Source organism: Drosophila mojavensis, unplaced genomic scaffold (assembly GCF_018153725.1).
Source record: "Drosophila mojavensis isolate 15081-1352.22 unplaced genomic scaffold, ASM1815372v1 contig_36, whole genome shotgun sequence".
In the NCBI taxonomy this organism is placed as follows: domain Eukaryota; kingdom Metazoa; phylum Arthropoda; class Insecta; order Diptera; family Drosophilidae; genus Drosophila; species Drosophila mojavensis.
The window spans coordinates 20,047,895-20,073,181 of NW_025318858.1; the positions used below are offsets into that span (position 1 = coordinate 20,047,895).

General features: G+C 41.1%; 7 protein-coding genes and 1 long non-coding RNA gene across 11 annotated transcripts; 6 read left to right on the forward strand and 2 right to left on the reverse strand.

The window, feature by feature from the left end:
• Window positions 1–794: 794 nt before the first annotated feature.
• On the forward strand, window positions 795–2,099 carry LOC116803903. Of its 2 annotated transcripts, none has more exons than XR_004363918.2 (3): window positions 795–970; window positions 1,052–1,864; window positions 1,926–2,099. It is a non-coding gene; the product is annotated as an uncharacterized LOC116803903 (long non-coding RNA). The 2 variants fall into 2 exon arrangements; XR_004363917.2 differs by having other exon boundaries at window positions 795–957; window positions 1,926–2,098.
• Window positions 2,100–3,992: 1,893 nt separating this feature from the next.
• On the reverse strand, window positions 3,993–5,172 carry LOC6577383 (casein kinase I). Its single transcript, XM_002003314.4, has one exon. The coding sequence runs from the start codon at window positions 5,164–5,166 to the stop codon at window positions 4,180–4,182; it is 987 nt and encodes a 328-aa protein (XP_002003350.1). The 5' UTR covers window positions 5,167–5,172; the 3' UTR covers window positions 3,993–4,179.
• Window positions 5,173–5,368: 196 nt separating this feature from the next.
• On the forward strand, window positions 5,369–5,898 carry LOC6577384. Its single transcript, XM_002003315.4, has one exon. It carries the CDS (start codon window positions 5,384–5,386, stop codon window positions 5,771–5,773), a length of 390 nt encoding a protein of 129 aa, XP_002003351.1. The 5' UTR covers window positions 5,369–5,383; the 3' UTR covers window positions 5,774–5,898.
• On the reverse strand, window positions 5,839–8,836 carry LOC6577385. Of its 2 annotated transcripts, XM_015165647.3 has the most exons (3): window positions 8,557–8,836; window positions 7,076–8,499; window positions 6,868–7,010 (listed from the first exon to the last, which is right to left on the reverse strand). In XM_015165647.3, exons 1-3 carry the CDS (start codon window positions 8,711–8,713, stop codon window positions 6,963–6,965), a joined length of 1,629 nt encoding a protein of 542 aa, XP_015021133.1. In that variant the 5' UTR covers window positions 8,714–8,836; the 3' UTR covers window positions 6,868–6,962. The 2 variants fall into 2 exon arrangements, with proteins under 2 accessions (XP_002003352.2, XP_015021133.1); XM_002003316.4 differs by having other exon boundaries at window positions 5,839–8,499; window positions 8,557–8,835.
• Window positions 8,837–8,946: 110 nt separating this feature from the next.
• Window positions 8,947–9,459, forward strand: LOC6577386 (protein insensitive). The gene has a single exon (XM_002003317.1). The coding sequence runs from the start codon at window positions 8,947–8,949 to the stop codon at window positions 9,457–9,459; it is 513 nt and encodes a 170-aa protein (XP_002003353.1).
• Window positions 9,460–10,739: 1,280 nt separating this feature from the next.
• Window positions 10,740–11,572, forward strand: LOC6577387 (probable proteasome subunit beta type-2). The gene is made up of 2 exons (XM_002003318.4): window positions 10,740–10,879; window positions 10,954–11,572. The coding sequence occupies exons 1-2, from the start codon at window positions 10,789–10,791 to the stop codon at window positions 11,505–11,507; spliced, it is 645 nt and encodes a 214-aa protein (XP_002003354.1). The 5' UTR covers window positions 10,740–10,788; the 3' UTR covers window positions 11,508–11,572.
• A 344-nt stretch (window positions 11,573–11,916) lies between these two features.
• Window positions 11,917–15,266, forward strand: LOC6577388. Its single transcript, XM_002003319.3, has 4 exons — window positions 11,917–12,759; window positions 12,826–13,241; window positions 13,695–14,517; window positions 14,576–15,266. Exons 1-4 carry the CDS (start codon window positions 12,029–12,031, stop codon window positions 14,991–14,993), a joined length of 2,388 nt encoding a protein of 795 aa, XP_002003355.3. The 5' UTR covers window positions 11,917–12,028; the 3' UTR covers window positions 14,994–15,266.
• A 240-nt stretch (window positions 15,267–15,506) lies between these two features.
• Window positions 15,507–16,941, forward strand: LOC6577390 (probable proteasome subunit beta type-2). 2 transcript variants are annotated; one of them, XM_044008913.1, is made up of 3 exons: window positions 15,507–15,707; window positions 15,789–16,393; window positions 16,684–16,941. In XM_044008913.1, the coding sequence occupies exons 1-2, from the start codon at window positions 15,611–15,613 to the stop codon at window positions 16,361–16,363; spliced, it is 672 nt and encodes a 223-aa protein (XP_043864848.1). In that variant the 5' UTR covers window positions 15,507–15,610; the 3' UTR covers window positions 16,364–16,393; window positions 16,684–16,941. The 2 variants fall into 2 exon arrangements, with proteins under 2 accessions (XP_043864848.1, XP_002003357.2); XM_002003321.4 differs by having other exon boundaries at window positions 15,789–16,941.
• The last annotated feature ends 8,346 nt before the right edge of the window (window positions 16,942–25,287 follow it).

Genomic DNA, 25,287 nt, shown 5'->3' on the forward strand with positions numbered 1-25,287 from the left:
AGGGAAGACGAAGTAGAGGAGTGACGGGAAGATGGCTGCGAGTGGTGGAGCTGGTGGGTTGGTCTTGTGGCTTGTTTTGCGGGCAATCTAAATGCAGTTTTATGCAAATTTATTTCTGATCTTATCGCAAAATTTTCAAGTTCTCAGCCATGGCATGGATGATGAAAAAGGTGAATGAGAGAGGGAGAGAGAGTAATGTAGCGGTAGAGAGGGAATGGGTATTGCATTGTGTAGTTTTGAATTTATTGCTTAAGCTTTCATGGCAGGCGCGGAAATGAAATCAATTATACGCCCTGTTGGCCATTCGATGCACGAAAGGAAATCGAAATTATACGAATTAAATGAAAACGATTAAACATTCGCTGTTAGCCTGTGAATATACAGAGAGCTTTATCTGAAAGGCTAGATTTGAATGGAACGAATATATTTTCGTATATATAAATTTCTATAAATCGTATTTTTATGTGCGATTTTTATTAGAAATGAGAAGCTTGCTTTTAATATAGGTACTAGATTTAAATATTGAAATCGATTTAGTATGCTTATAAAGTTGATATAAATTGTATTTATAATGAGTTTAGAGTTGCCTCCTTGTATAGCCTCCTTGTATATATTTATTGTAGGATAATTTATATTAATATTTTCATTTAATGTTAACAAAGCTATGATTTCTTCATAAAACTGCGCTCTTTTTCTTCCTCTTCTGCTAGTGCCATTCTCATTTTTTATCGATGATTAGCAATCTATGGTTAACTATCGATATCTATCAATAACTCTATCGATAGCTAACCATAGTGCCATCCGCTAATCTAAACAAATGAAATCTCTTATTAGCCTACAAAAATATTAGTTTACTTAGATTTTTATTAGTCCTAAACTGGCTATAGTTGTAGATACTGTGTTAAATTGTTATTGTAATACGTGCTGGAGCTTCGGAAACAAATGTTAAAGGAAATTGTGATTTATATTTGTATATTTGTTTTATGGAAGTAGAATTGTTCCTTTTGAAAATGTTAACTAATTAATATACTTATTTTATTCTTGCAATCAGATACCCATTCCTCATGGACTGAAACCGGAGTTGAAAATTGGCAACGAAAATAGTTTACATAAATTCTGAGCACACTTGCATGGCCGAGCATGAATTGGACTGGAACCGGAGAATGGCTTCGATATTTGGTGGGGTGGGCTGCAACACTCTCTGGCAATCGAGTTGCAAATGGCAAAATATTTAAATGTAACTCAATTTGGAGCGCGCTGGAAACCACTGCCCCAACAAGGAGATGCAGGACAACAGAGCAGCAGCAGCAGCAATAGGAGCAGGAGACAGCAAATGTGTGTGTCCTTCTACCCATAATAACGAGATATTTCTATTTGATTTATTTATAAGTGCAATTTGTGCGCATTTCTTTTGCAAAACTCTCGCCGCTCCCAATGCCTTTTGAGCTCCGACACACACACACACATATGCACACGCACACACACGTGTTCACACATACTTACATTTGAAATGGGGTGTGGTCTTCTGACTGCAGGGAAATGCAATGTTTTATTGACGACAGGCAATTCAATTTGCAAAGTCTGTAATATATTTTGATGCCAAAGCGCAAATAAAAATTGAAATCAAATGCTAAGCATAGCTGAAAATCAAATAAAATAAGAAATTCAAATGGCAACGGCTGTTCGAGGGTATTGCTTGATCTTTTCCACGCCCACAGAATGCTTGAAAATGCCAGAATTTCATTTGTGATTGCATATTGCATGGATAATCTGAATCAATATAAAAAGGTGGAATTTGTAAACGGAGATAAGCTAAAAGCACTCTGAATGCCGAATGGAATCCATTTAAAGGGAAAATTAAAAGGTCTTAATTGTCTGACATATTTATATTGGAATTTCATATAACTTTATCGAAGCACTTTCAGCTCTCTAATATATTCGTAGTGATGAATTCTTTGCCGTATCTATGAGGCACACCTTTACGCAAATGTTAAACGATTCTGAGTTCTGCAAACGGTGTAAATAAACGCAAGAGAATTATTAATGCGGACACCTTATCAAAAATGGCAGCAATCAGCACGCTCAGTTAGCACCTCATTACAGGCTCGAAAGGCAAGCGAGTAGGGTGCGGGCAGTCAAGCTTATTGCTGACCAACCCACACACACACACACACACACACATACGTTAATCGTGGCATTTCTTTTGCAGCTGCAGCTGTGAGGGAGGCAACGGTGGCGGAGGGGCACCCGTCAAAGCCAAGTGGCGTGTCAATTGGCCATTAACTTGGAGTTCAGCCCGATAAATAGAAGCACTAGGAAGAAAAAGCAGCGTCTGGCACAGCGCTCCGAGCCAGGCCAGGCCGTGTCCTGATTGATGCTAAGGGTGTTAGCTGATTGAGCAGCACCTGGCCTAAGTTCTTGCCTACGATCTGACCCGTTGGTCAGCTTGAAAAATCTTTTGGCGTAAGAGGGTATTTTTTCTGTGCTGTTGTTGCTATTGTTCTTGTTCCTTGTACAAGGGATGTCGTTGGGTTGTCAAGGGACTGTGTGGCTGCACGTCAACTTTGTCGCGCGTCAGACGAAAAATTTTAATTAAAAAATTAAATGCGGCAACACTTGGAAATTTGTAAGAAAATTGCTCATTAAAAGTTTTCACCTGGTGAGACGCTCAAAAGCGCAAATCTCGACACTAATTTTCTTTTTCATGTAATTATGTGCAGCAGCAAAACCTGCCAGAAGTCTGAGAAAGAGTAAATGACTCGCAAATACCCCGTATAAAGATGCTGATATAGAATCTATAAAATAATGAATGTAATTTTTAAAAATATATGTACATATAAAGCATATAAAATATAAATTAATAATAAATATAACATATGCTCTATATAAAAATATTTAAGTTTCAGACTTATAAGACTAATCTGATGCCACACTGAATAATATAGTTAAGTTTATTTCCATATAATTTAAAATATAGATATATATATGTATCATATCTATGGATAATTGATATAATTTGATAATTATCCAGTACCCCCCTCATATATTAAAATCTAAGTCGAATAAAATATTTAAAATAATCTACCATGCAAACTGCCCTTCTCCTGCACACAATTACAGGGTACACAGCTTCGCTCTTGCGCTGCATTCAATTGTGTTTTTTGCCAGCGCTTTACACCCAATTTTCTGAGCGCATTTGTAGAGGCAACTCCAACGCTGCCAGAAAGCAACTGCAGAGAGTAGAAGTTGGCGCTGAATTTTTGAACTCTTGACACGATTTCTGAGTTGGTTGGCCATGGGTTTGTCGCTCTGTCTATAGAGTTTCGGAGCCAGTAAGCCTACTAGCCACCAAAATTGATATAAAATTGTTCCCAGCAGAAACGGGAGAAGTCTGTTAGTTAATTTAGTAATGGCTGATTATACGAACATATTCAGGTGCCGTCGAATGGTCGTTGTAATGGAGACAACCATACCAGCCTGCCGAGCAAGTGGCAGCCGTGCCCAACTGGAGAAGTCCTATCATAGTCGGCCGGTATTGATGTGACTGTCTGTGTGTATGCCATGCATATTAATAAATCTATCTTCATGGAGCGACAGCTAGAACAATTGACGTTTTATGTTCGAGTTTGGGCTTGGGCTTAAGCAGATCTGTTATTATGTCATGTTATATAGTCGCCATGGGAGATGGGGCGTACGTGGGCGGTCAGAAAACTGCAGGCTAAATCAAAAGTGTCTGTTCGGTGTCAGTTTAATTGCAAACGTAAATTGGATGCCGGCATTTACAACGTTTTCATTTGCTACGAATGCAGCACGGCTCCAGCTGCAATGTTGGCACTGACAGACATTTCTGGCAGATGCTTCGAGTGCTCTGCTCTGCACCCACACACACAGAGAGAGAGAGAGAGAGAGAGAGAGAGAGAGAGAGAGAGAGAGAGAGAGTAAAATGCAAACGTTGCACAAATCTGAGCTGTGTTAATTGGACTCATTTTAGAAAAGTTGCAATTGTGTATTTCGAATTGGCAGCTCGGACAGTTGACACGCTGCAAAATGGATTCGCAATCAGAGATTGCTGGACACAGGAAAATTCCTTATTTATTACAAGTCTCCTGGGTGTGCATAGAAATTGCAGCAATATATTGAAAGGATTTTATTTCAGACAATTGGTCTGCAATCTATGCTTTACTTCTTCTTATTCTGCTTCTTCTTCTTCTTTTTATTGTTGATGTCAGCGCTCTCGATGGCAGGAACCTTAATATGGGCGTAACCCTTCAGGCTGCACCAGTCATAGCCGTCATCATGAACATATCTGAGGCGAGCGATGAGATCACTAAAGCTGCGGCGCAAGCCCAGATAGTTGGGCTGCGTCTCGAATCGAACATTGCGGCAATAGATCAGGTACGCGGCGAACTCATCGGGGTAGCCCTTGCACAGATCCTCTGGCTTGGTGGACTGCTTCCGCTCGGCCAGCATCTCGTACTTCTGATGGCGCGGCCCCGACAATCCCTGCCAGGGTAGACTGCCGCGCAGAAAGTACATCAGCACATAGCCCAAGGACTCCAAGTCGTCGCGACGGCCGAGCTCGAAACCCAGGAGCGCATTAATGGAGGCATAGCGAGCCGTGCCCGTCATTCGGTTGCCCCACTTGAAGGGTATGTGCTCGTGCAGCTCAGCATCGTAGAATCGCTTCGCCAGGCCAAAGTCAATGAGATGCACGACATTGCTGTCGGTGCCGATGGTAAAGTTATCGGGCTTAATGTCGCGATGCAGAAAGCTCTTCATATGCACATGCTCGATGCGCTCGATCATCTGCAGCGCCAGCATCAGCACCGTCTTCAGTGTGAAGCGACGCGAGCAGAAGTTGAACAAATCCTCCAGCGACGGCCCCAGCAGCTCCATGACCATCACATTATACTTGCTCTCCTGAAAGAAGTTGTGGACGCGCGGCACCCCAGGGGCCGGCATCAGCACCTTGTAAAGATTGTACTCGAACAGCAGTTGCGGCCGAATCATAGTATTCTCTTCCAGCTTGAGGGCCACGCGCTCCCCACTCCCCATGTGCTCGGCCAGTAGGACGTCGCCGAAGGTGCCGTTGCCAATCTTCAGGAGAACGCGATACTGGCGTATGCACGCAGGTACGGTTATCGTTCTCTTGGGCTGACGAAGCATGGCTGAGCGAAAATCACAAATTTCTTCAACTTTGTGGTTTTGTTTCGCTTTAATTTACGCTTTTTTTCGGACGTAGTTGCAGCTGACTTTCCTATCGTTGTTCGTTGTTGTCGTTTGACATTTACGGCTTGTCAAAATTATCGATAATTTTTTTTTATTTTGCATTTGGGATCTTTGCGTCTGTCGGCAAGTTGACTTCGATTATTCAAGTTTCAAAATGGTGCACTTTGACGTGATGCGCCTCCAGTATGAGAAGCGCATAGGGGAGCTGGAGCGGCAGGTGCTGGAATGCTCGCAGATGCTGCAACAGCTGAAGGAGGATACCGTTGTCATGGACCTGGACGAACAGAAGCCCGTCAGCTACGTGCAGACGGAGACGCATTTGTGCTGGCAATTCGACATGCACGAGTTCCCGTTGCACAACATAAGGGTTGAGCTGAGGGATCGACGTGTCAAATTGCGCGCCTATCACGATCTCGGGGATCAATACGAAGAGGTCTCTCGCCAGTTCGAGTTGCCCGAACACGCCAACACCGTCCTGAGCGCCAAGCTGGGCATCACTGGCATTCTGACCATACAGGCTCCGATCAGGATCCAAGCTGACTAGAATGCAAGCAGATTAGTACAACTATATACACACATATACACCTATACACATATACACATGGCATATGCATATATAGATTTGGTTGTTTATTGTACAATATTGACCTACATGTTAATGGCAGAAGATTTATATATTGTTTGTTTATTGAGTTGGGCTCTAGAGCGGCCGCCAGCACTTCATGTAGGGGCAGTCGCGCGCAGCTGGCGCCGGGCAGATGGGACAGACTGGACTGGCTGGCGGCGGAGTGGGGAATACCATAATGTGTGGCGTCGGATTCTGATATGGCAATTGTGCATTCATTCGCTGTTCCTTTTCCAATTCAGCTAAGAGCTCCCGTTTCAATTCCTCCACATATGATGGACCATCGTTCTTAGACTGAGCGCAATTACCGATTCCTGCTTGTCTAGTCAATTGGGATTTTGAACAGACGCGAACTGGCTCCAGTTTAGTTGGCATCCAACACGGCCCAGCGTTGGCTGCTGGCGGTGCCAGCTCTTGACCGGAATTCTTTATACATATGTTCTTAAACGAGGTTATATTTTGCTCACTGCACTTACACGCTGGGAGTGGGGGCTCTGGAATGCAGATAAAAGATGAATTGGGACCTGGATCTGGTGAAATTGTACACTGGTTGTTTCGAACGCTGAAGTAGTCGTTTTCTAGATGATTTCTTTTCGCTGTCATTTGATATGGACATGACGGCAGCTCTTCCATGCAAAGCGAAGGCTTTGCAATTGTTCGATTGCATTTCATACTCTGGTTGCCCGAATGCAAATGAGTACAGGAAACTTTGCGATCAGAAGGAGCGCATTTCTGTAGCTGCTCCGAATGCAACTGAGCAAAAGAGACCTTGTGCTCGGTGGGAAAACATTTTGGCTCTGCCGATATTAGGTTTTGTTTGCTGCACGACAATTTTGGAGGAGACAAACCCAAGCTGCAACAGGAGCCCTGAGGTTTAACTGCTGCAAACGAGAGTTCTGGCTCGTTACATGTCTTGTGGCCCACAGAAATCTTGTGACAGCAAACCATTGTAGAGCTAGCAAGACTATGATTGTCTTCAATGAATTTTGAATTCACATTCCGATTCTCATTTGGATTCCTGCAGGCATCGATGTGGTCATCCCGATTGTGACAGTCGTGACAGCTGTGACTAGCCTTTGCTTTGGCTGTGCACGAAAAGGCCGCCTCTTTAGAAATAGCCGTAATCCGCTCGGCAGGTACAATACTCTCCGGTTTCCTATAATAGTCACAGCAGCCTTTAATATTGTCATCGTTCACAGTATCAACATCTGTGTTATTTACCTTTCCGCGCGTTACTCTGTAGACCGTTGGGTAGACGTTGCATCTGGTTTTCTTTCTAATCGAAGTAAAGCCGTAACTAGGTTTTCTTTGAAAGCATCTCGGACTCTTAGAGCTCGAAGTTATACGGGATGCATTACTCCCGCACTTGGACACAGCGGTCTTATGACTTATAAGGTTATTGAAATTTGAAACAGATCCCTGCTCCTTTCCATCGGGTCGGTGCTTAATTTGGCTTTGGATTCTAACCTTGGATTTGGACCTTTTAAAGAATCCAGATATTTTCTCTTTTAGTGACTTATGGTGTTTGCGCTGCGGCCTATAGTAATTTGTGGAACTCCGGCAAATCGAATTGGAACGCATAAAATCCGAATCATAATCTACATTTCGCGACATCGGCTTAGTTGCAGCATAGTAATCATAGCCGGACTCTGGGCGACCACATACATCATACTCATAGTTAAAGTTCGGTACATGATTTGGCATCGTTTCCTTAAATGGAATATCAACAGAGTGTAGCTCAAGGCATGATAAGCTTTCTGGATATTCGTAATTTTGTCTCTGCGTACGTAACATATTTCGTTTCATTTTTAGTATGTTGTAGGGTATTTCACAATCGACGCCAAGGAAATCCACAGATTTCTTCTGATAAAGCGACCTTCGATACAGCTCGGGACTGTACTCGTAATCGCAGTCATAGCTTAATGCGGGCTCTGGATAATAGTTATACCTTACGTGTGGTATCGGATTGTACTTCCACTCTGAGTGGTATTCTGGCGCATATTTTACATTTGGATTATAGTCTGTATAGCAGTCACGCTGATTATGATTATGATAAGGGACCTCCAAATACTCTGAATTCGTATAACCGGAAGGTTGTCTGAATCTTGTCCTATCTATACTGTTTGGTTTAGCTACGGCGTAATCTTGATTTTCAGATGGGTGTGAGCTGTAGGATCTATCGTGGAGTTTGTTGGGAAATTCACATTTATAGAACGAGTTAGATAATTTTGTGTTTTCCAGACTTCCATAGCGCTTCTTATTTCGAAAGTCCCATTCCGGAGGATAATCCCATTCAGCAGGTGGTTTGGCATAATTTGCCTTATATCCAGGATGTTTGTAATGTTGCGCATAGGGGTCGAAGCTCAGTTGGTTCGGGCATTCGTAAGACTCCATGAGGTTAGGCCTGGGCGGCACTGCACTCATACATCTATCACTACATCTCGTATAGCGTTCGGGCTTATAGATATCATTGCGACTATTTGAATCTGGATTCAAACCATATGGAATTTGGTGCTTTTTGCGATGTCTCTCTAATCCAGAGCGTTTCCTGGCAAAGAATTTATTTGGAACCGTAAAAGACAACCTACTTCCTCTACCGTATTTGTCCTCTATAGATCCAAATAGACCTCCGCCAGGACTCCGATCTGAAAGAAATATAGACAATTAATAAAGTGTAAGACGAGGTGAAAATAATTACACACGCTCTTGATGAGTTGCAAAGATTTGGCCAAAACTGTTGATGCGGTTATCTATCATCTCCGATATATCAATACTAAGACACACGGATATTCTCTGCAAATAATCGTCGTCCCGCTCTTCATTCGAGTGTATGTAGCGCAGGCCGCTCCACCTTTCCATGTTAAATAGCAGTGCCCAACCTCATGAATCCGTTAGCCAGAAACCCAACTCTCAGATTGACTCACAATTTAACAGAATAGTTTTTCGATTATCGGCAAGCTCTGCAAGCTTAGCAACACTTATCGATTGGCCGATTAATTTTATTCCGTCGCTGCAGAGGTTGAGGTGAATGGCAAACCTGCACTTATATTGGATATTTCTGGAAGTTTTCAAACTATTTGGAGCCCTTTAATATGTCAGCTATATCGAGAGCAACACAAACTGAGTCATCGGATCGTTTGGCGGCAGTTCAACTGCGTTTGGAGAACCTGAAGAGCATCTTGCCCCAACACGATGTTGCCTGGGCAGAGTGTCAAGAAGTTCAACGTTCGCCAACTACAATTGCTAAGAGCGGAAGCACACAGATTAAGCGAGACAGATCGACAGTCCCTATTGGCCACTACCGAACGAGAGTCGCCCGAAGTGTTTATAAGAACCTCAACTGGGATTCCTATTCGCTGGCGACGCGCGCCCTTCTGGACGCTGTCTTTGACAAAGAGACGCTCGGCACGAAGAATCTATCTGGCATTAAAATTGACTCGAAGGGTCGCCAATGGTCCGCGACCAATATGCTTGATCCGCAGAAGATCAGCGACATTGTGCAGCTGGTTAAACGAAACTGCAAAGTGGACGAACGACGCATACGTAAAATTATTGCTCACAAATGCGGGGATACTGCCAGTACGAAACGCATAAAGAGTTTATAAAATAAATACAATACATTGTAAATAAATACATACATACATATTTGATAAACAAATATCAAGACACTAAAGTTTTGTTTGGGGCTTTTCGTTCTGTGGCATTATTCTTGCTTTTAATTGCAGCGTTAATTATTTTATAATGATTGAAATGGCAACAACAAAGGAGGACGTCGGACGTCATCATTATTTTAAGAGTGCTAGAAAATATGCTCTTAATTGCGGAAATATATTTCCATTTAAAAATATGAGAATAAAATAGATGCGATAATTATGCGGAATACGCCAGCATTTCCATCACATTAAAATTTCAAACAATAGAGACAGTAAAATGCAGCGCCCGGATAATGGGAAAAACCCAATCCCAATCCCAATTGCGAATGGCAAATGCCTGAAGCGTGTTCAAGTGCGGAAACGCTGGAAATTATTGTGAGGCAAAAGTGCTTTTTAAGTACCACCCGCTACCACGAGTTTCGGAGTGAGCCACTCGTAAAGCTCCCCCATACCCAAATGCAATGCAATTTATAAGAGCGTAGGCAATGCCAATGCCAATGGCGAACACAAAGCCCGAGGCAATGGCCAGTGTACCGTGCAATGTCGAAGATGAATCAGTTTATTATTATTTAATCACATTGCTAAAGTTGTAAGCCCTCATTTTATTAATGTATAGTCTGTCAGATTAGATATTAATTTATTGGGATACTACTATTTACGAAGAAGTGTTGAAAATCATTTATCTTGAACAAGGCACTTCCATTTTTTAAAGGATTTTTGTTTGTTTGCTAAAATCTGTTTTAATTTGATTAAAATATTTGTATTAAAGTGACCCTTCGGCTATTGCTAAAAAGTATAGATTTATATGTAAATACTGTAAAAAGTTGCATTGGTTTGCTTATTGATTATATGGCTCAAGAATGGCACAAGTATGTATGTATGTATGAGTGACCGATAGTCAAGCTTGAATATTCTGGCCGCGCTTGAATTTAGATTTTTAAGAGCGAAACGTTCTTTAAAAGTCAAGCTGTGATTTCGAATGGGATTTAAGTCAAACTTAAATAAGAATAATACTGACATTCTAACATTTTCAATTAGCTAATATGTACATATGTATTCTTCATAGTCCTTAAATGATTTTGTTTGCTTTGATTTGTTTCACATATAAACAATTATGAATTTATTATTGAATAGTAAAATCAGCGCTAGATAGCTAGAGTGTTTAGTTACTTATAGAATGTTTTGTATAGTATGTTTTTGTTGTCAAGTAAATCTCAGTTTTGTAGTCTATTTTTATACTATTTGTACATGTTCCTTTTTTTTTTTTTTTTTTAAATTTCAATGGAAACTGTCATCGGCTTGAAGGGCAAAGATTATGTCATGCTGGCGGCCGATACAATGCTGGCCAAGAACATATACTTTTTGAGGGATAGTAAGTATCAATAAATCAGCATGCTTGATGCAGAGACGGTGCCTTCTTTTCTTCTGCGGCTTCTTGTTTCGTAGATTGCTCAAAGATACGCGTCCTTTCGAGCAATAGCATGGTGGGCGTGATTGGCAATGAAGGCGACTCCACGAAGTTTGCGGACTTCATTGCGACGCGTGTTTCGCTCTACGAAATCGCGAACGGCTATTCCATGGACACGCCGATAGTCACACACTTTGCGCGCCAGCATTTGCTGTCGAGCTTGGCCAGCCGGATCAAATTTGTGGTCTCGATGCTGGTTGCCTGCTTCGATACGAAAAGGGGAGCCAGTTTGTGTTATATCGATTCTAAGGGCGCATCACAGTACCTCAACTATTCCGGACAAGGCATCGGTAACTCAGTATCCATGAGCATTTTCCACACGATGTGGAGGCCCGACCTCAGCATCGAAGATGGATTGGCCATAGTACGTAGGTGTGTCACAGAGATTCAGAGCCGTTTGATAGTTAATTTCCGCCATTTCGAGATCTTTCTGCTGGACAAGAACGGCGTTCGCAAGCTGGAAGTGTTCTGCCCCCTACCAGTATCAGATCAGATATTTCCCCAACGACTAATCCCCGATGCATTAAAATGAGACTCGTTTGTTGTACAGATTTTATTAGAAAGTTAGATAATATATTAAGTGCATCGCAAAATCGATATTATGATATAATATTTATTATTCTGTCAAATAAAGGAGTGTACCACCTGCTGATTCCGTTGCACCTACTGAAATTCGCCATATGGCATAAAACTTACAGTTAAACAAGTAACAAAACTTTAGGTGGGAGTGCTTGACTGGGACATACCCTATCCATATATGGTACAATGTCTCGAAATATCACTTGATAATCGATTATTGTTAACACCGTCCACTGATCTATTGAGCTCTACCTGATCACCGATGTATGTATATACTACATGGGGTCGGTTACGCCTCCTTCTGCCTGCAGCACACATATTTACAGCGGCATTTTACAGGCTGCAATTAGTCGTGGCTTTGATGGCGATAATTGCGGAAATGACCTTGAGCTTCTGTCCTTGTCATTGTGGTGGTATAAAAGCCCCTTTGGGCTCAGCCTTTTAACAATCAGCTAGGTCAACAACGTAACAGTCATGTCGACAATTTTCATCAAAAAAAGCGTCTACTTCGGCGTTATTTGGTCGTCATATTACGCCTTGGGCGGCGTCAACTTGTATGACGGGAATTATGGAACCATTCGCTACTGGGCTGCTGTGCTGCTTAATGTTGTCGTGACTTTGTGCTTGCCGCTGATGCTTTTCATGAGCATGTTCAGCTTCGATCTGCCGCTGGACAATCTGATCAACTTCAATATAACTCTCACCTCGGCGTGCGCCTCTGTGAAATTCGTAGTATATGTCACTCAACTGAAGAAGATTGTGGAGATCGAGCAGCGAGTGGCTCAGCTGGACCGGCGTGCGGACACGGATAAACAACGTTCTTATAAGGCCGAAATGGCCAGGAAATTAGTCATCATGTCTACTGTGTACAAATATATTTACTGCTGTGCTATTTTAACCACATGTGCTCCTCCTTTGTTTCAAAAGGAACGCTCGCTACCATTCCCGGCCTGGTTTCCAACGGACTGGACTACTTCGCTGACCAGTTACATAATTGCGGTGAGTCACCAGATTCTCTCAATAGTCGTACAAGTGCTGCAGAACTTTGTGGATGATCTGTTTCCGCCAATGATCTTCGTGATCATTGTTGGCCAATGCGAGCTGCTCATCCAGCGACTCTCGAGCATCGGCTACGACCAAAGTGACCAGCGCGCCAATGAACGGAAGCTCATCGGATGCATTCGTGATCATCAGAAGATTATTCGGTAATCCACATCAAATACTCATTTCTTCACTGCCCGTAATCTTTTTTCTCTCCCTCTCTACGTTAGGCTACACGAGCTCACCATGGAGATTATCTCGTACCCATTGTTGGTGCAGTTCGTTGTGATCGCCATCGATGTGGGCACCGCCCTGTGTGCTCTACTATTTTACGCCGAGAATGTGAACGACAAAATCTACTTTATCTCTTTTATTTTCGCCATGACAATGCAAATATTTCCCATTTGCTATTTAGGGACCATGGTGGAGTATTCGTTTGGACAGTTGCACTTCGCTGTCTATAGCAGCAATTGGGTCGATCAGAGCATTTCCTATCGCAAGAGCGTACTCATCTTTGCGGAGCGTACTCAGCGATTACCTAAGCAGATTGCCGGCAATTTTATACCAATTGCTTTAACCACTTTCCTCGCTAACTGCAAGGCGGCCTATTCCTTCTGCACTCTCCTCTCAGACACTGGAGCAAAGTAATAGAAGGGGAGCATATATAATCGAAATCAATATAAAGTTCACTTAATGAATAATATAAATTATATATGTATATCATTCTGTCAAATAAATTAGTGCACCACCTACCGATTGGATAGCTAAATTTTGCCATATGGCATAAAGTTCGCAATTAAATAATTAAGAAAGTCCTAGTCGGGAGTGACCGACTTGAAGATACCCTAATGACATTTTTGGCCAATCAAAACTGTATTGTTAAAATATTACATTTGCATCATACAGATATAATACATAATATTGTATATCAGAACTTGAGGCAGTTATCTACTTCTAGAGGTCTGCTGCTCTTCACCGAATGCGAACTTCAGTCAGTACACGGAATGTTCAAGGCCCTTCTTGCCTTTCTAAATTCAATTTACAGGCTGCAATTAGACTTCGCTTTGATGTCGATAATTGCACAAAATTACCTTGAAAGTCTATCCTTGTCACTGTCGCGCTATAAAAGCCACGAGCTTCGTGCTCAGCAGCTTAACACTTGGTCGGACCTGGATAGTCACAGTAACAGTTATGTCGACAATTTTCAACAAAAAAAGCGTCTACTTCGGCGTTATTTGGTCGTCTTATTACGCCTTAGGCGGCGTCGACTTGTATGACGGGAATTATGGAACCATTCGCTACTGGGCTGCTGTGCTGCTTAATGTTGTCGTGACTTTGGGGTTTCCGCTGATGCTTTTCATGGCTATGTTCAGCTTCGAGCTGCCGTTGGACAATCTGATCAACTTCAATATATCGCTCACCTCGGTATCCGCCTCTGTAAAATTCGTAATTTTTGTCATTCAGCTAAAGAAGATTGTGGAGATCGAGCAGCGAGTGGCTCAGCTGGACAGGCGTGCAGACACGCATGAACAACGTTCCTATAAGGCCGAAATGGTCAGGAAGTTGGTCATGGTGTCTACTGTGTATAAATATATCTATGGCTGCTGCGTTGTGACGTCGAGCGTCTCCTTTCTGTTTTACAAGGAGCGCTCTTTGCCATTCCCGGCCTGGTTTCCAACGGACTGGACTACTTCGCTGACCAGTTACATAATTGCGGTGAGTCACCAGATTCTCTCAATAGTCGTACAAGTGCTGCAGAACTTTGTGGATGATCTGTTTCCGCCAATGATCTTCGTGATCATTGTTGGCCAATGCGAGCTGCTCATCCAGCGACTCTCGAGCATCGGCTATGACCAAAGTGACCAGCGCGCCAATGAATGGAAGCTCATAGAATGCATTCGTGATCATCAGAAGATTTTTGAGTAAGTTTTCTCAATTGCTGTTGCTCGAAAAATCTCTATTATTACTATTATTACTCAGGCTGCACGATCTCACCATGGAGGTAATTTCGTGGCCCTTGCTGGTGCAGTTCGTTGTGATCTCTATTGACGTCGGCACCGCCCTGTGTGCTCTAATCTTCTACGCTGAGAATATGAACGAAAAAGTCTACTTCAGCTCATTTATTTTCGCCTTGGGCATGCAAATATTTCCCATTTGCTACTTTGGGACCATGGTGGAGTATTCGTTTGGTCGTTTGCACTATGCCGTCTATAGCAGCAATTGGGTCGATCAAAGCATGTCCTACCGCAAGAGCGTGCTCATCTTTGTGGAGCGCACTCGACGCTTGCCTAAACAAATGGCAGGCAACTTTGTGCCAATAGCCTTAACCACTTTTCTGGCCAATTGCAAGGCGGCCTACTCCTTCTGTACGCTGCTCGCAGATAGTGGATCAAAGTAATATGAGAAGCGGATCTAGAGTGGATTATAAAATTCATTTAAGTAATACATATAAAGAAGGAAAACTTTATAAAAGCTTTCAAGTAGTAAAGCTCAAATATATTTTAATTGCATGTTTTTTAAGTTTTTGAAAGCACATGTAAGCACTATTTGTAAAATGTTATAAATTGCAAAGTTATATCAAATTTTAAAAGTAGTTTTTTTCTATATTTCTAATGTTTAAATACCACAGATAATATCAAATGCGTTTTGCTCTGAACTAGCAATCAAGAAATATATACTTTGATCAATCTTTATATTAATGCACTTAGTCTGTTCATATATCAAACTCAATCAAAAATAATTTCTCAGAATAAATTAAATTTTATTGAAAGCTCGTTTCAAATACTATTCAAAATTTCTTATTGGAATCTCATTTTAAATATCTTTAATCATATTAATATACTATTATCTTATTTTATTTTTTTTTTTCGGCAAATTAGAATATTGAAACACTTAAGCTAAATAAGCTTATCAACAAATTAATCAACCAATCAACTTGTCTGGTAAATTTCTCTCAAAATCACAGATTAAATTTATAGTTTAGCTTTTGGAAAAATATCAAAATTGAATTTAAGGATGGCAATGGAAACGATCTTGGGCATAAAGGGCGAGGATTGTGTGATGCTTGCCTGTGATACGATGCAGGCGAAATCTGTGATCTTTATGAGAGATGGTACAGAAGAGACTCGCTGAAATACAGATATCTTTATTTATTTATATAAAAGCATTTCTAACCTTTGAATTTGCTTTCTAGACCAGTCGAAAATTCATCGTCTCTCCGATTTCGCAATATTGGCAGCAATAGGCGATGGCGGCGACACTTTGCAGTTCACCGATTATATAGCGAAACATCTGAAGCTATATAACATATCGAATGGCTACCACCTGAGTCCGCGCGGTGCAGCGCACTTTACGCGCAAGAATCTGGCGGATTATATAAGGACCAATACCAGGTATCAGGTGTCGATGCTGTTGGCTGGCTACGACAGCGTTGAAGGACCCGATCTACATTTTATCGACTCCTATGGCGCTGCCATGCCCATTAATCATGCTGGCCATGGCCTGGGCAGCCTCTTTTGCGGCAGCATCTTCCAGCGGTATTGGACGCACGAGCTGAAGCAGAAGCAGGCCTACAACATATTGAGGATGTGCGTGGCCGAAATCCAAAAGCGTTTGGTCATCAATTTGCGTAACTTCGACGTGTTCGTCGTGAACAGGAACGGAACGAGTCAGCTCGAATCGATCAATCCGGCTTCTTTCGATGCCGATATGCTATGTTTATCGCTGTCTACTAGTATTCAAAACTATAATACAAAATCGTTAAAGTAGAATGAAAAAGTAGGGGATATCATTGCTCAGGTATGTCATTATGAAAGTTTTAAGGGACTTGAGCGAATCATGAATGAGTGCTGTAAAAACTGTAATCTAAAATAGGCTAAATAGGGGTAAATAAGAACCTGTGCCCAGCTAGAGATAGAATAGAGAAATGCAATTGAAATAAAACGTAGCATATTTCAGACATATAAATCAGCTAACATTAGCTAGACTTTCAGCTGAATTATTGGCTTTAAATTGTTCATAAATATGACAAACATAAAAACATTGATAGATCCTACATAAGTTTTCTAACTATCAAATTCCATTTACAGGAGAAATAACTTAAAATGGAATTACTGAAATTTTGCATACAAAAATGTTAAAGAAGATCCAAGTTCCCCAGACAACCCTCTACTATTTAAGCTTTCCACGTTTTGGCTAGATCTCCAATCAGTCAGGCAGTCAGCCTCATCTACATCTATTTACATATGCTATTCTCTATCAGCTGCATGAACTGATGGGTGGCTGAATGTCTTTCACATTTAATGCTGCTTAACTTTTATCGATTAAAACTTTTGGTGGCTTTTTTATACAGCTGTAAACTTGAAGGGATTAGTTGGGATTGAGTAGGCGTAGTGGTATGACAAGGGAACATTCTATGGTTGGCTGCGTTCATGTATTAGCATATGTGGCCTGGCTGCATGGCTGCCTGCCTGGCAGTATGAGGATTTGTTTGTGCAACAATGGCTAAAGTTGCACATAGAGCAACATCTATATATATATATATATATATATATATATATATACGTATATATATACATATGTATAGATACATGTGTGTATGTGTGCGTGTGCGTGTGCTAGTTATGGCACATGGTAACGTCAACTATTGCAAATCGGAAGCAGAAAAGCCAACATGTCTCTATTTCCCCATTTGAGCAGAGCAGTCAGTCAGTCGTCCCGTTGGACAGACGGCAAAAACTCATAAAAATGTGCGCAGCTTGCAACAAAATGCAGTGACAGCAACATCGCCAGCATCGTGTGGCATTGTTGCTGCTGAAGTGGCGGGGTTGCCAGGAATTGGCCGTCAGCGATTTTTATTTGTTTGCAGCCGTCGTTGCCATCACTAATTGGCCGCACATGCCAAAGTGTCACTCGGCTAGCACCGACTCGCCTGCATAGAAATGGAAAACGAACCATGGAAATCTAGGAAAAAATGATCTGCAAATAAAGCCAGCGCTGGCTAGAGACATAACAAACATATCAGCTGGAAAAATGTGAAAACAGTGCAACTAATCGAATGGAAAATACGAAATTCCCAAATGATTTAAGCATACAGATGATGCAGACAGAGCGAGCAAATAAAATGTGCGGGGCAGACGGAGACTGCATAAATGCAAATGAATTGAATATATAAATGGGAGATCATAAGATAGATAAGACTGTTCAAAGATATATTGAGTATGGACTATAGATTGTATGTAAGTAAAACTTATTTTGTATTACAATCATAACCCACAAAGCCATTGGTTTCTCTCTGTCTAGTTCACTAGTTCGGCTGTCCGTCCGTCTATACTTCCATCTGTTCATCCGCCTGTTCGACCGCCTTTCCATCCATATCTCAGTCCCTCTATCTGTCCATATGTTTTCTGGGCTGTACTCTTTTTTCCATATAAATTATAGAGCTCAAACAAAGAGGTTCTAAAGCCACCTTCCTTCCCACTTATATCAACTATAGGTATGATATTTTATCGATAAATCTTTAACTCAATCAGCATAAAAACTTGTTCAGAGACCAAACGAAAGAGCTGCTAATCGAATACGGCTGCCTCTGCCAGTTAAGCCCCGTTGATTCATGCCCTAAGAATCAGACATCCACATACAATGTAAACAAATTTGAGTCTGACTGCTTTGAGGTACTTTAGTTAAATTAATGCGTTTCTAGCACCTTATGAAAAATACTTGAAAACTTTTCGTTTCTTACTCAAGTGAGCGTTTAGATAATGCGCTTGTAAGACCTGCCAACCCACCATGTCTGTCTCCCGCTCTATCTGTCTCTCCATCTCTCCCTCTCTCTCTCTCTCTCAGTTCGTTTAAGCGCCGCATTCGCAGCCAAGACATGGCAGCAATTTGTGACGTTTAAGAGACGCAGCTTGGAGGCAGCGACTTCTTGACAGGACATTAACTTGCACATGGATAAGTTCAAGTGGAGAGCTGTCTCAGTGTATGTGCGTATGTGCGTGTGTGTGTGTGTGTGTGTGTGTGTCATATGACTGCTCTGATGATGATTCATGATGATGATCTTTGCCTTTGCCATGGCTAGCAACTTTTTGTTGTTGTGCCTTGGCCATTGCCATTGTCATTTTTCACTGGCAAATGTCGTGTGTGTGTGTGTGTGTGCGGGTGTGTATGTGTGTGTGGAATTCTGTATTCTTCGACTGATAGCTGTGTTTGCCCGCCGGCCTCGTTTTTCGACAGCCTATTAGTTTTTATTATTTGTTGCAATTAGTTTACGGCCACGACAGAGCCCCTTTTGTCTGACTCGGCGCGATGCGGCTCCAGCTCGGCTTTTATGACACTTTTGTGCACATTTTTCAACAGAATGAGCGTCATCTGTTGCCGCTGGGCGGCTGTTTTTCTCGCTGCCATTGACAAAAGCCAAACAGCGGCAACGGCAGCAACAAGGACAATAAGTGCGACTCGCCTGATATCTATGATAAATTATGGCCAAAAGTCAAAGTCATCAATCAGCGGGCCATGTTTTATTTGCCGCTCGTGGCCATTCGCCATTTGCCATTTGCCATTTGCTACGCCCCGCGCGCCTCGCCCAACTGGTCATCGGGTAGGTCCAAGACTTCCTCTGTACATCTGCTAGCCCAGAAAGGATTAAAGTATGTATATATAAATCGCAAGCTCGTTGTGTAGCTCAGGTGTCGCACATTTCGATTTAATTTTCATTAATATTCATTCATTAAATATGCAAAAGGTAAACTGCGGCAGCTCCGCTCAGCTCGGCCCGCCTCGATCCGTCTTCAATTTGAGCCTGGCCAAAGCCCATTAAAATTCCTTAAAGACCGGGCCAGCAGCACTCGCCTTGACTCGACTCCTTTTCATTTTCGAGTGCTTATTAATATTGCAAGGGACCAGAGCCAGGATTTGCGGACATTATGATGCGGTGAATGCGAATTTATGCGACTCATAGCCCCTCCAACAGCCATAAAATGCCCTCTCTGTCTTTCTCTGTCTCTCTCTCTCTCTTGCTCTTCGAGTGTCTTGCTCTCGCTCTCGCTCTGGCTCTGCCTTTGGCTTTTTAATTATGCATTTTTATCTGGCTACAGTTGCTGAGTGGGCCAAGAAGAAGCATTTTGGCAGCTAGTTTTGCCACTTAGCTATATCAACTGTGATTCACAGTCTGTGAATCTATTGCATTAACAACTCCTCGACGCCGTCCCACATGGCGTATGCGCAATTTATGAATTGCTTTGATCAGCTCTGAACAGCCCTCGACTCGAGTATGCCCTCTCGTCTGTGTCTGTGTCTGGCACGAGTGCCACAGCCAGCTGATGCCAACTGTAGAGGGAAAATCCTTGACATGCATTGATGATGTCAGCGGCAGTTGTCAGTGGCACTTACAATTAGCATCCGTTGGGCTTGATATGAATAGCGTATTTTCTATTAGCAGATATAATACCAAGTAATGGGATATCAGTAAACTACAGTAAATTGCATTCAATTGAAGCCATATATGTATATGTATATGTATATGTATGTATAATAATGCCTAAGAGCTTCAAGTTGACATTTTCTGCTACATTGATTTTCCTTCATCAAACTTTGTATTAACTCGGGAAGTGCTTCAGCCAAGACTTGTTCGTCCCATTCCCTGGACAAGAAACACTCGGAAGCAAGCCTTCAAATGAATTGAAACCTTTTTCCATTCTTTCACATATTTTTTTTTTTTTTATTTTTTTTTTTTTTTTTTTTTGCTCAACACCTACGCAATTTACCTCAACTGCGCCGTGTCGTGGTCCCTGCTGGCAGCTGGCGCATGTTTTAGATATGCAATGCGGATGCCTTTGGGAAATTAACGGTACGTTTTAACGGCAACGTCAACGCTCGCTTAAATGTCTTTCATTGTGGCAGGACTTGGGGGAACATTGCGCAATCAGCAACATTTGCACATTTTTAAGGTGTGCGTCGTAAACTGAAGATTGAGCACAAAGAGTACGGGAGTAGCAGAACGTGAGTGAAGTAGGAATGAAGCACGACAGCCTAAGCAGGATTGAAGGACGTTCATTAACAGCCGACAGATCGGAGTGGATCTTGGCATGAATACAACTGCTGAAAGAGGCAACGAAGGACGCTCAATTGGCTTTCAGAAATTTTAATATATATAGAAATTATTTAAAATAAGCAGAAAACAATATTCGAGTGTTTGATTATTTCACTCTTTGTTATAACTACATGATGTTGTGAATGGTATTTTACAATGTTTGAAGAGTTTAGGCTAATACATAGTCCTTTTCAAGTATTTGATTATATTTTAAAAATTTATTTAATTAATATTTTCAAAATTCCACTCCAATTTCTTAAGTATAACCTATCCATCAACAACAACAAAATATAATATTATATATATTAAATTTACATTTTAATTAAAGTTTTTCTTAAAGAGAATTCATTCCATTGATTGGCAAATGCATTTATTTGTAATCAAACCTTGAAGCGCACTTAAAGCTGTCATGTAAATGTAAAGTTGAAAATGACATCATGTTTCGAGCGGGCCAGAGCCGATAAACAGCCTATAAATCACTCACTTTGATCTCATCGATATTTTCCCATTGTTGCAAATTTTATTTCGTTGCATTTTGCTGCGCATAAATCAAGTTGCATGTGTGCGTGTGTGTGTGTGTGTGGCGCGTGGGGCGGCGTGTGGGGCGTGTGCTGCAACCCAATCAGCCAACTCGCAACAATGCCAGCTTTAAATACCAACGGCATAATTTATGATAGCACACAGATTCGAGAGGGTCGCATTGAGCGAGTGGCCGGAGACAGTTGTGACATCAACAATGAACAGAGAGAAAGGGAGACGGAGAGAGAGAGCTCTGGGGCGCGAAACTAATGTCGAAATATGAAAGGACCTATCGGAATAACAGAAACAGCCATAATGCATCGCATCGTATAATTAGTTGTAGCTGTGTAAATAGTAAAAGCCTTAAAAGTAATTGCCTATGGAAGTAAATAGATGGACTGGATTAAATTTAAGATGCAAATGTTTTACTATTTAAATAATAATATTTTTATTTAAAAATGGTATTGATAAAGGGAATCTTGTACTTTAAAAACATTTTTTTATTTTCAGAAACTTTTTACCCTATTAAGATAGTGTATATAAAAAATAAAATAAAATAAAATAAAAAATACAAAAACTAAATGATATTGAACAAAATTTACCATTTGAATAATTTGTAAATAATAAAATATTAAATAATCTCTTTAATAATCAATAATATATATTATATGTTATTTAAAATCAAATTAAATCATTTTTCGTTGGATGCTAAATATTTGCTATGGACTGAACATCGATATGCCAATGATGGCCCATAAATGTTTAAATGTTAAACTTAAATATTTAATTAAAAGGAAGACAGTATAATAGTTATATACACATTATATACATACACACATTTACTTCCAAGTAAGAGAAACTTTCTTCTACTGTTTCAATTGCATGTTGCAATCTTCGCAGTAAGTTGGCAGCTCTCCCATTGGCAGCAGTAAATCTATATAATACATATCATATATGTATGTCTATATATGTACATGAAACATTTTATATACTCCGAGTTTTGCCTTGCGTCATGTGCCTGTGCGTGTGTGTAAGTGTGCGTGCATGTGTGTTAATATGTGTGTGAGTTGAAATGAAATAAAAAAATAAAAAAAAAACAGTATAAAAGTTGCAGTTGAACTTTTCAGCATTTGTCAGAGAGTCAGAGGATTTGTTTGCCTTTGGGGGCTGGCCAAAGCCAAAGCCAAGCCAACAATTTTGCTGGCTGGTCCGCTGCTTCGGTCGTAGTTTTGTTTTTGTTTGTTTGTTTATTTTACGTTCGCCCCACTATTTGTTTTCTTTCCAATTTTGTAATTTCAAACTTTTTCTATTGATTCCATGGCACGCATGAACACCTTCAGCAACAGCGCCGATGACGACAGCAATTGCTATTACGAGTCCTGCTGCGATGGATGCGAACGGATGTGAATGCGGGCGATTCGAAGACAGCAAGTTGCCAACTTCTTCGATTTGGCCGAGGGCGGGAGCCGGGGGCCGGTGTTTGGTGGCCGAGGGCAAAGGACGAGCACTCAATTTAAGTTGTGGGCGAATGGGATTGTCGGGCTGCAGCTGCAACTACAACTCCTTCGTGCTGACCATGCGTGGAAGTGCACAATTTAAAAGAAAACAAAACAGACACGCAACAGAAAAAAAAAAAAAAAAAAAAAAGCAGAGACTAAGAGAAAACTTGAAAGATGGAGCGAAACTTTCTAATGCACTTAACACTCTATTTTCCAGCCAAAAACTGTCAATGCCATTTCGCAACATTTATTAATGTGTCAATCGGATGGAGAACGTCCATGCCAGACCAGATGTCATTGATTTTATTTTCCAATATAACAACTCTAAAATAAAAAGTAAATTAAATTTGATCAAACTCTATAATGTGACCCTTTCAACTAAAATCTCAGATAACTAAAAGGTCTAAAGCCTAATAATAAATACAATAAATAAAATAATAATAACAAATCAAATTTTGTCCCATATTAAAAAAGAAGGTTATAATTTTTATAAATCAAATCAATTGTATAAATAAATAAAATAAAATATATTTAAGTAAACATTTTTTCATTTTTTTTAAGAATATAAAATACAATAAAATAAATTTAAATAAATAATAAAATAGGAAAATGAATTCATAAAGATTTAAATATATATGTAAGTATGTATAAATAATTTATATACAATGTAAATTGCTTTATTTGAAAGTAAACAAATTTGCAGAAGTTCCATGACCTGTAATCATCAGGCATTAAAGTTTCTCTTCAATTTAATGGCATGTAATATTCAAATGTTTTGTGTAACACTCTCAGCTTGGAGCGGAGCTCGCTGCAAAAGTAATGCCCGGCGAGTGTTCATCAAATATTCGAACAAATTATAAAAGCAAAAGTCGCAGCACAAAGCGATTACACAACTCTGACTGGTCCCCCCAGTGGAAATCAGCCACAGAGCCACAGAGCCACAGAGCCGCAGAGTCAGAGCCGCAACCGGGAGCGGAGTAATTCCTCGAACTGCCCGTCTCCCCGCCTAATGGCGATTAGGTAAATGAAAACATTGCGTGCCAGCGACATTTTTGTATGTGAGTGGCTCGGGCGACGCTTTATTTGCCATATTTCATGCCTGCCTGCACTTATCTCCAATTGTTCATCACGCCCACCAGGGGAGGCGAAGGGAACTTTGACTGGGATTACTGTGTTGAAACTGCGGGGCTGACCAAAAATGTCATTTGAGTTGGCCAGCGAGCTTCGATTCGACTTTACGTCCTAATTACTCGCACAACACAAAAACGCCACTTCAATTTGAATTAAAATGAGTGGGCAGCACCACCACAGAGCCAAAGCCAAAGCCAGACCCATGATCGCGGTGGGTCACAGCTGGCGCCACAGTTTTTAATTACCGCCTACACAAAATTACCGCGCACTGCTCAGCCACGAAAAAATCTATTAATGGCCAACGGTGCGGGCCATCGCGTCGCTTGTAATGGCTTATAATCGATTTAAGCAGCGCCATTATGATGGCCCCCAACAAATTGCATTCTCGGCCATGACAAATGGGCTGTGGTGAGACAACTTCTTAGACTTTACAGCTGCGTCTTGCATGAGCAGAGTAGAAAACAATGAAACAAAAGAAACCAAATCATCATCAAATCACACAGTTCAGCTTACAGTATTTGCCTTTATGCAACTGTCATTTACTTAATTATATACACATATCTACATCTTTGTCACATTTTTAATCATCTCTTATCTCAGCTTCTCGTGTTACACCTTGCTGGTGTAGGAATAATTCAGCTTTTCATGGCAAAACCAATCGATATTCTGTGGCTCTGGCCGATGCTGTTTGAGTCCTGTGCATTGCGGTCGGTTTGCTTTTCAAAGTGAACTTCCAATTAGAAGCTGTTGCGTGTTGCCGTTGACCATCAAACTCAGTCCGGTGTAAGAGACATATTCGATTTGCGCAGCGCACGAGGCGTCGCCTGTTGTCGTCTGCTTTTACCTACTATATCATCAGCGTGGATAGACTGAGGTTAGCTCGTTATTGTTGCCACTGGCTTCGCCGTCAATTGCAGCTGACTGCACCGCAAAATTCAACGCAATTTGTAAAATGAAATCGATTCAATTGATTGTTGACTTCACCAAACACACACACACACGCACACACGCGCACACACAGACACACACACACACACATGTGGCATTGTGTGTGCCTTATAAAGCAATGGATGGCATCCTGCAGGAAGCAAACGCCAGCAACGGTGACAGGTGTCTGAGGGGCGAATGTGTTCAATATTGTTGTCCTTTACCGGCCTTTATTCACTCTACATCTCCCTCTCTGTCTCTCTTTTTCTCTCTCGCCCTCTCTCGCTCTTTTTCACTGTTTGTGTGCTTTGCACTTTGCTTGATTAAATTTCAATATTTACTAAAATGTCGCTGAACTCTTTTTGACAGCTCTGTAAATTTCATAACCAGAATGGACATAAAATATGGTCAACAGTGTGTAAATTTGAGCATGACAGGGACATAAAGGGACATGAGTGAAATAAAGAGAAATCAATCGCTTCTTTATTTTTACTTTTTTTTTTATTTGCTTCGCAAATGCAATTTGT

Coding starts and splice junctions, on each gene's coding strand:
- LOC6577383 (XM_002003314.4), bottom strand. CDS start 5,166: ATGCTTCGTCAGCCCAAGAGAACGATAACCGTACCTGCGTGCATACGC.
- LOC6577384 (XM_002003315.4), top strand. CDS start 5,384: ATGGTGCACTTTGACGTGATGCGCCTCCAGTATGAGAAGCGCATAGGG.
- LOC6577385 (XM_002003316.4), bottom strand. CDS start 8,713: ATGGAAAGGTGGAGCGGCCTGCGCTACATACACTCGAATGAAGAGCGG. Junction 8,500..8,556: donor CTTTGCAACTCATCAAGAGC/GTGTGTAATTAT, acceptor TATTTCTTTCAG/ATCGGAGTCCTGGCGGAGGT.
- LOC6577386 (XM_002003317.1), top strand. CDS start 8,947: ATGTCAGCTATATCGAGAGCAACACAAACTGAGTCATCGGATCGTTTG.
- LOC6577387 (XM_002003318.4), top strand. CDS start 10,789: ATGGAAACTGTCATCGGCTTGAAGGGCAAAGATTATGTCATGCTGGCG. Junction 10,880..10,953: donor CATATACTTTTTGAGGGATA/GTAAGTATCAAT, acceptor CTTGTTTCGTAG/ATTGCTCAAAGATACGCGTC.
- LOC6577388 (XM_002003319.3), top strand. CDS start 12,029: ATGTCGACAATTTTCATCAAAAAAAGCGTCTACTTCGGCGTTATTTGG. Junction 13,242..13,694: donor CTCAGACACTGGAGCAAAGT/AATAGAAGGGGA, acceptor TTACCTTGAAAG/TCTATCCTTGTCACTGTCGC. Junction 14,518..14,575: donor GATCATCAGAAGATTTTTGA/GTAAGTTTTCTC, acceptor ATTATTACTCAG/GCTGCACGATCTCACCATGG.
- LOC6577390 (XM_002003321.4), top strand. CDS start 15,611: ATGGCAATGGAAACGATCTTGGGCATAAAGGGCGAGGATTGTGTGATG. Junction 15,708..15,788: donor TGTGATCTTTATGAGAGATG/GTACAGAAGAGA, acceptor TTTGCTTTCTAG/ACCAGTCGAAAATTCATCGT.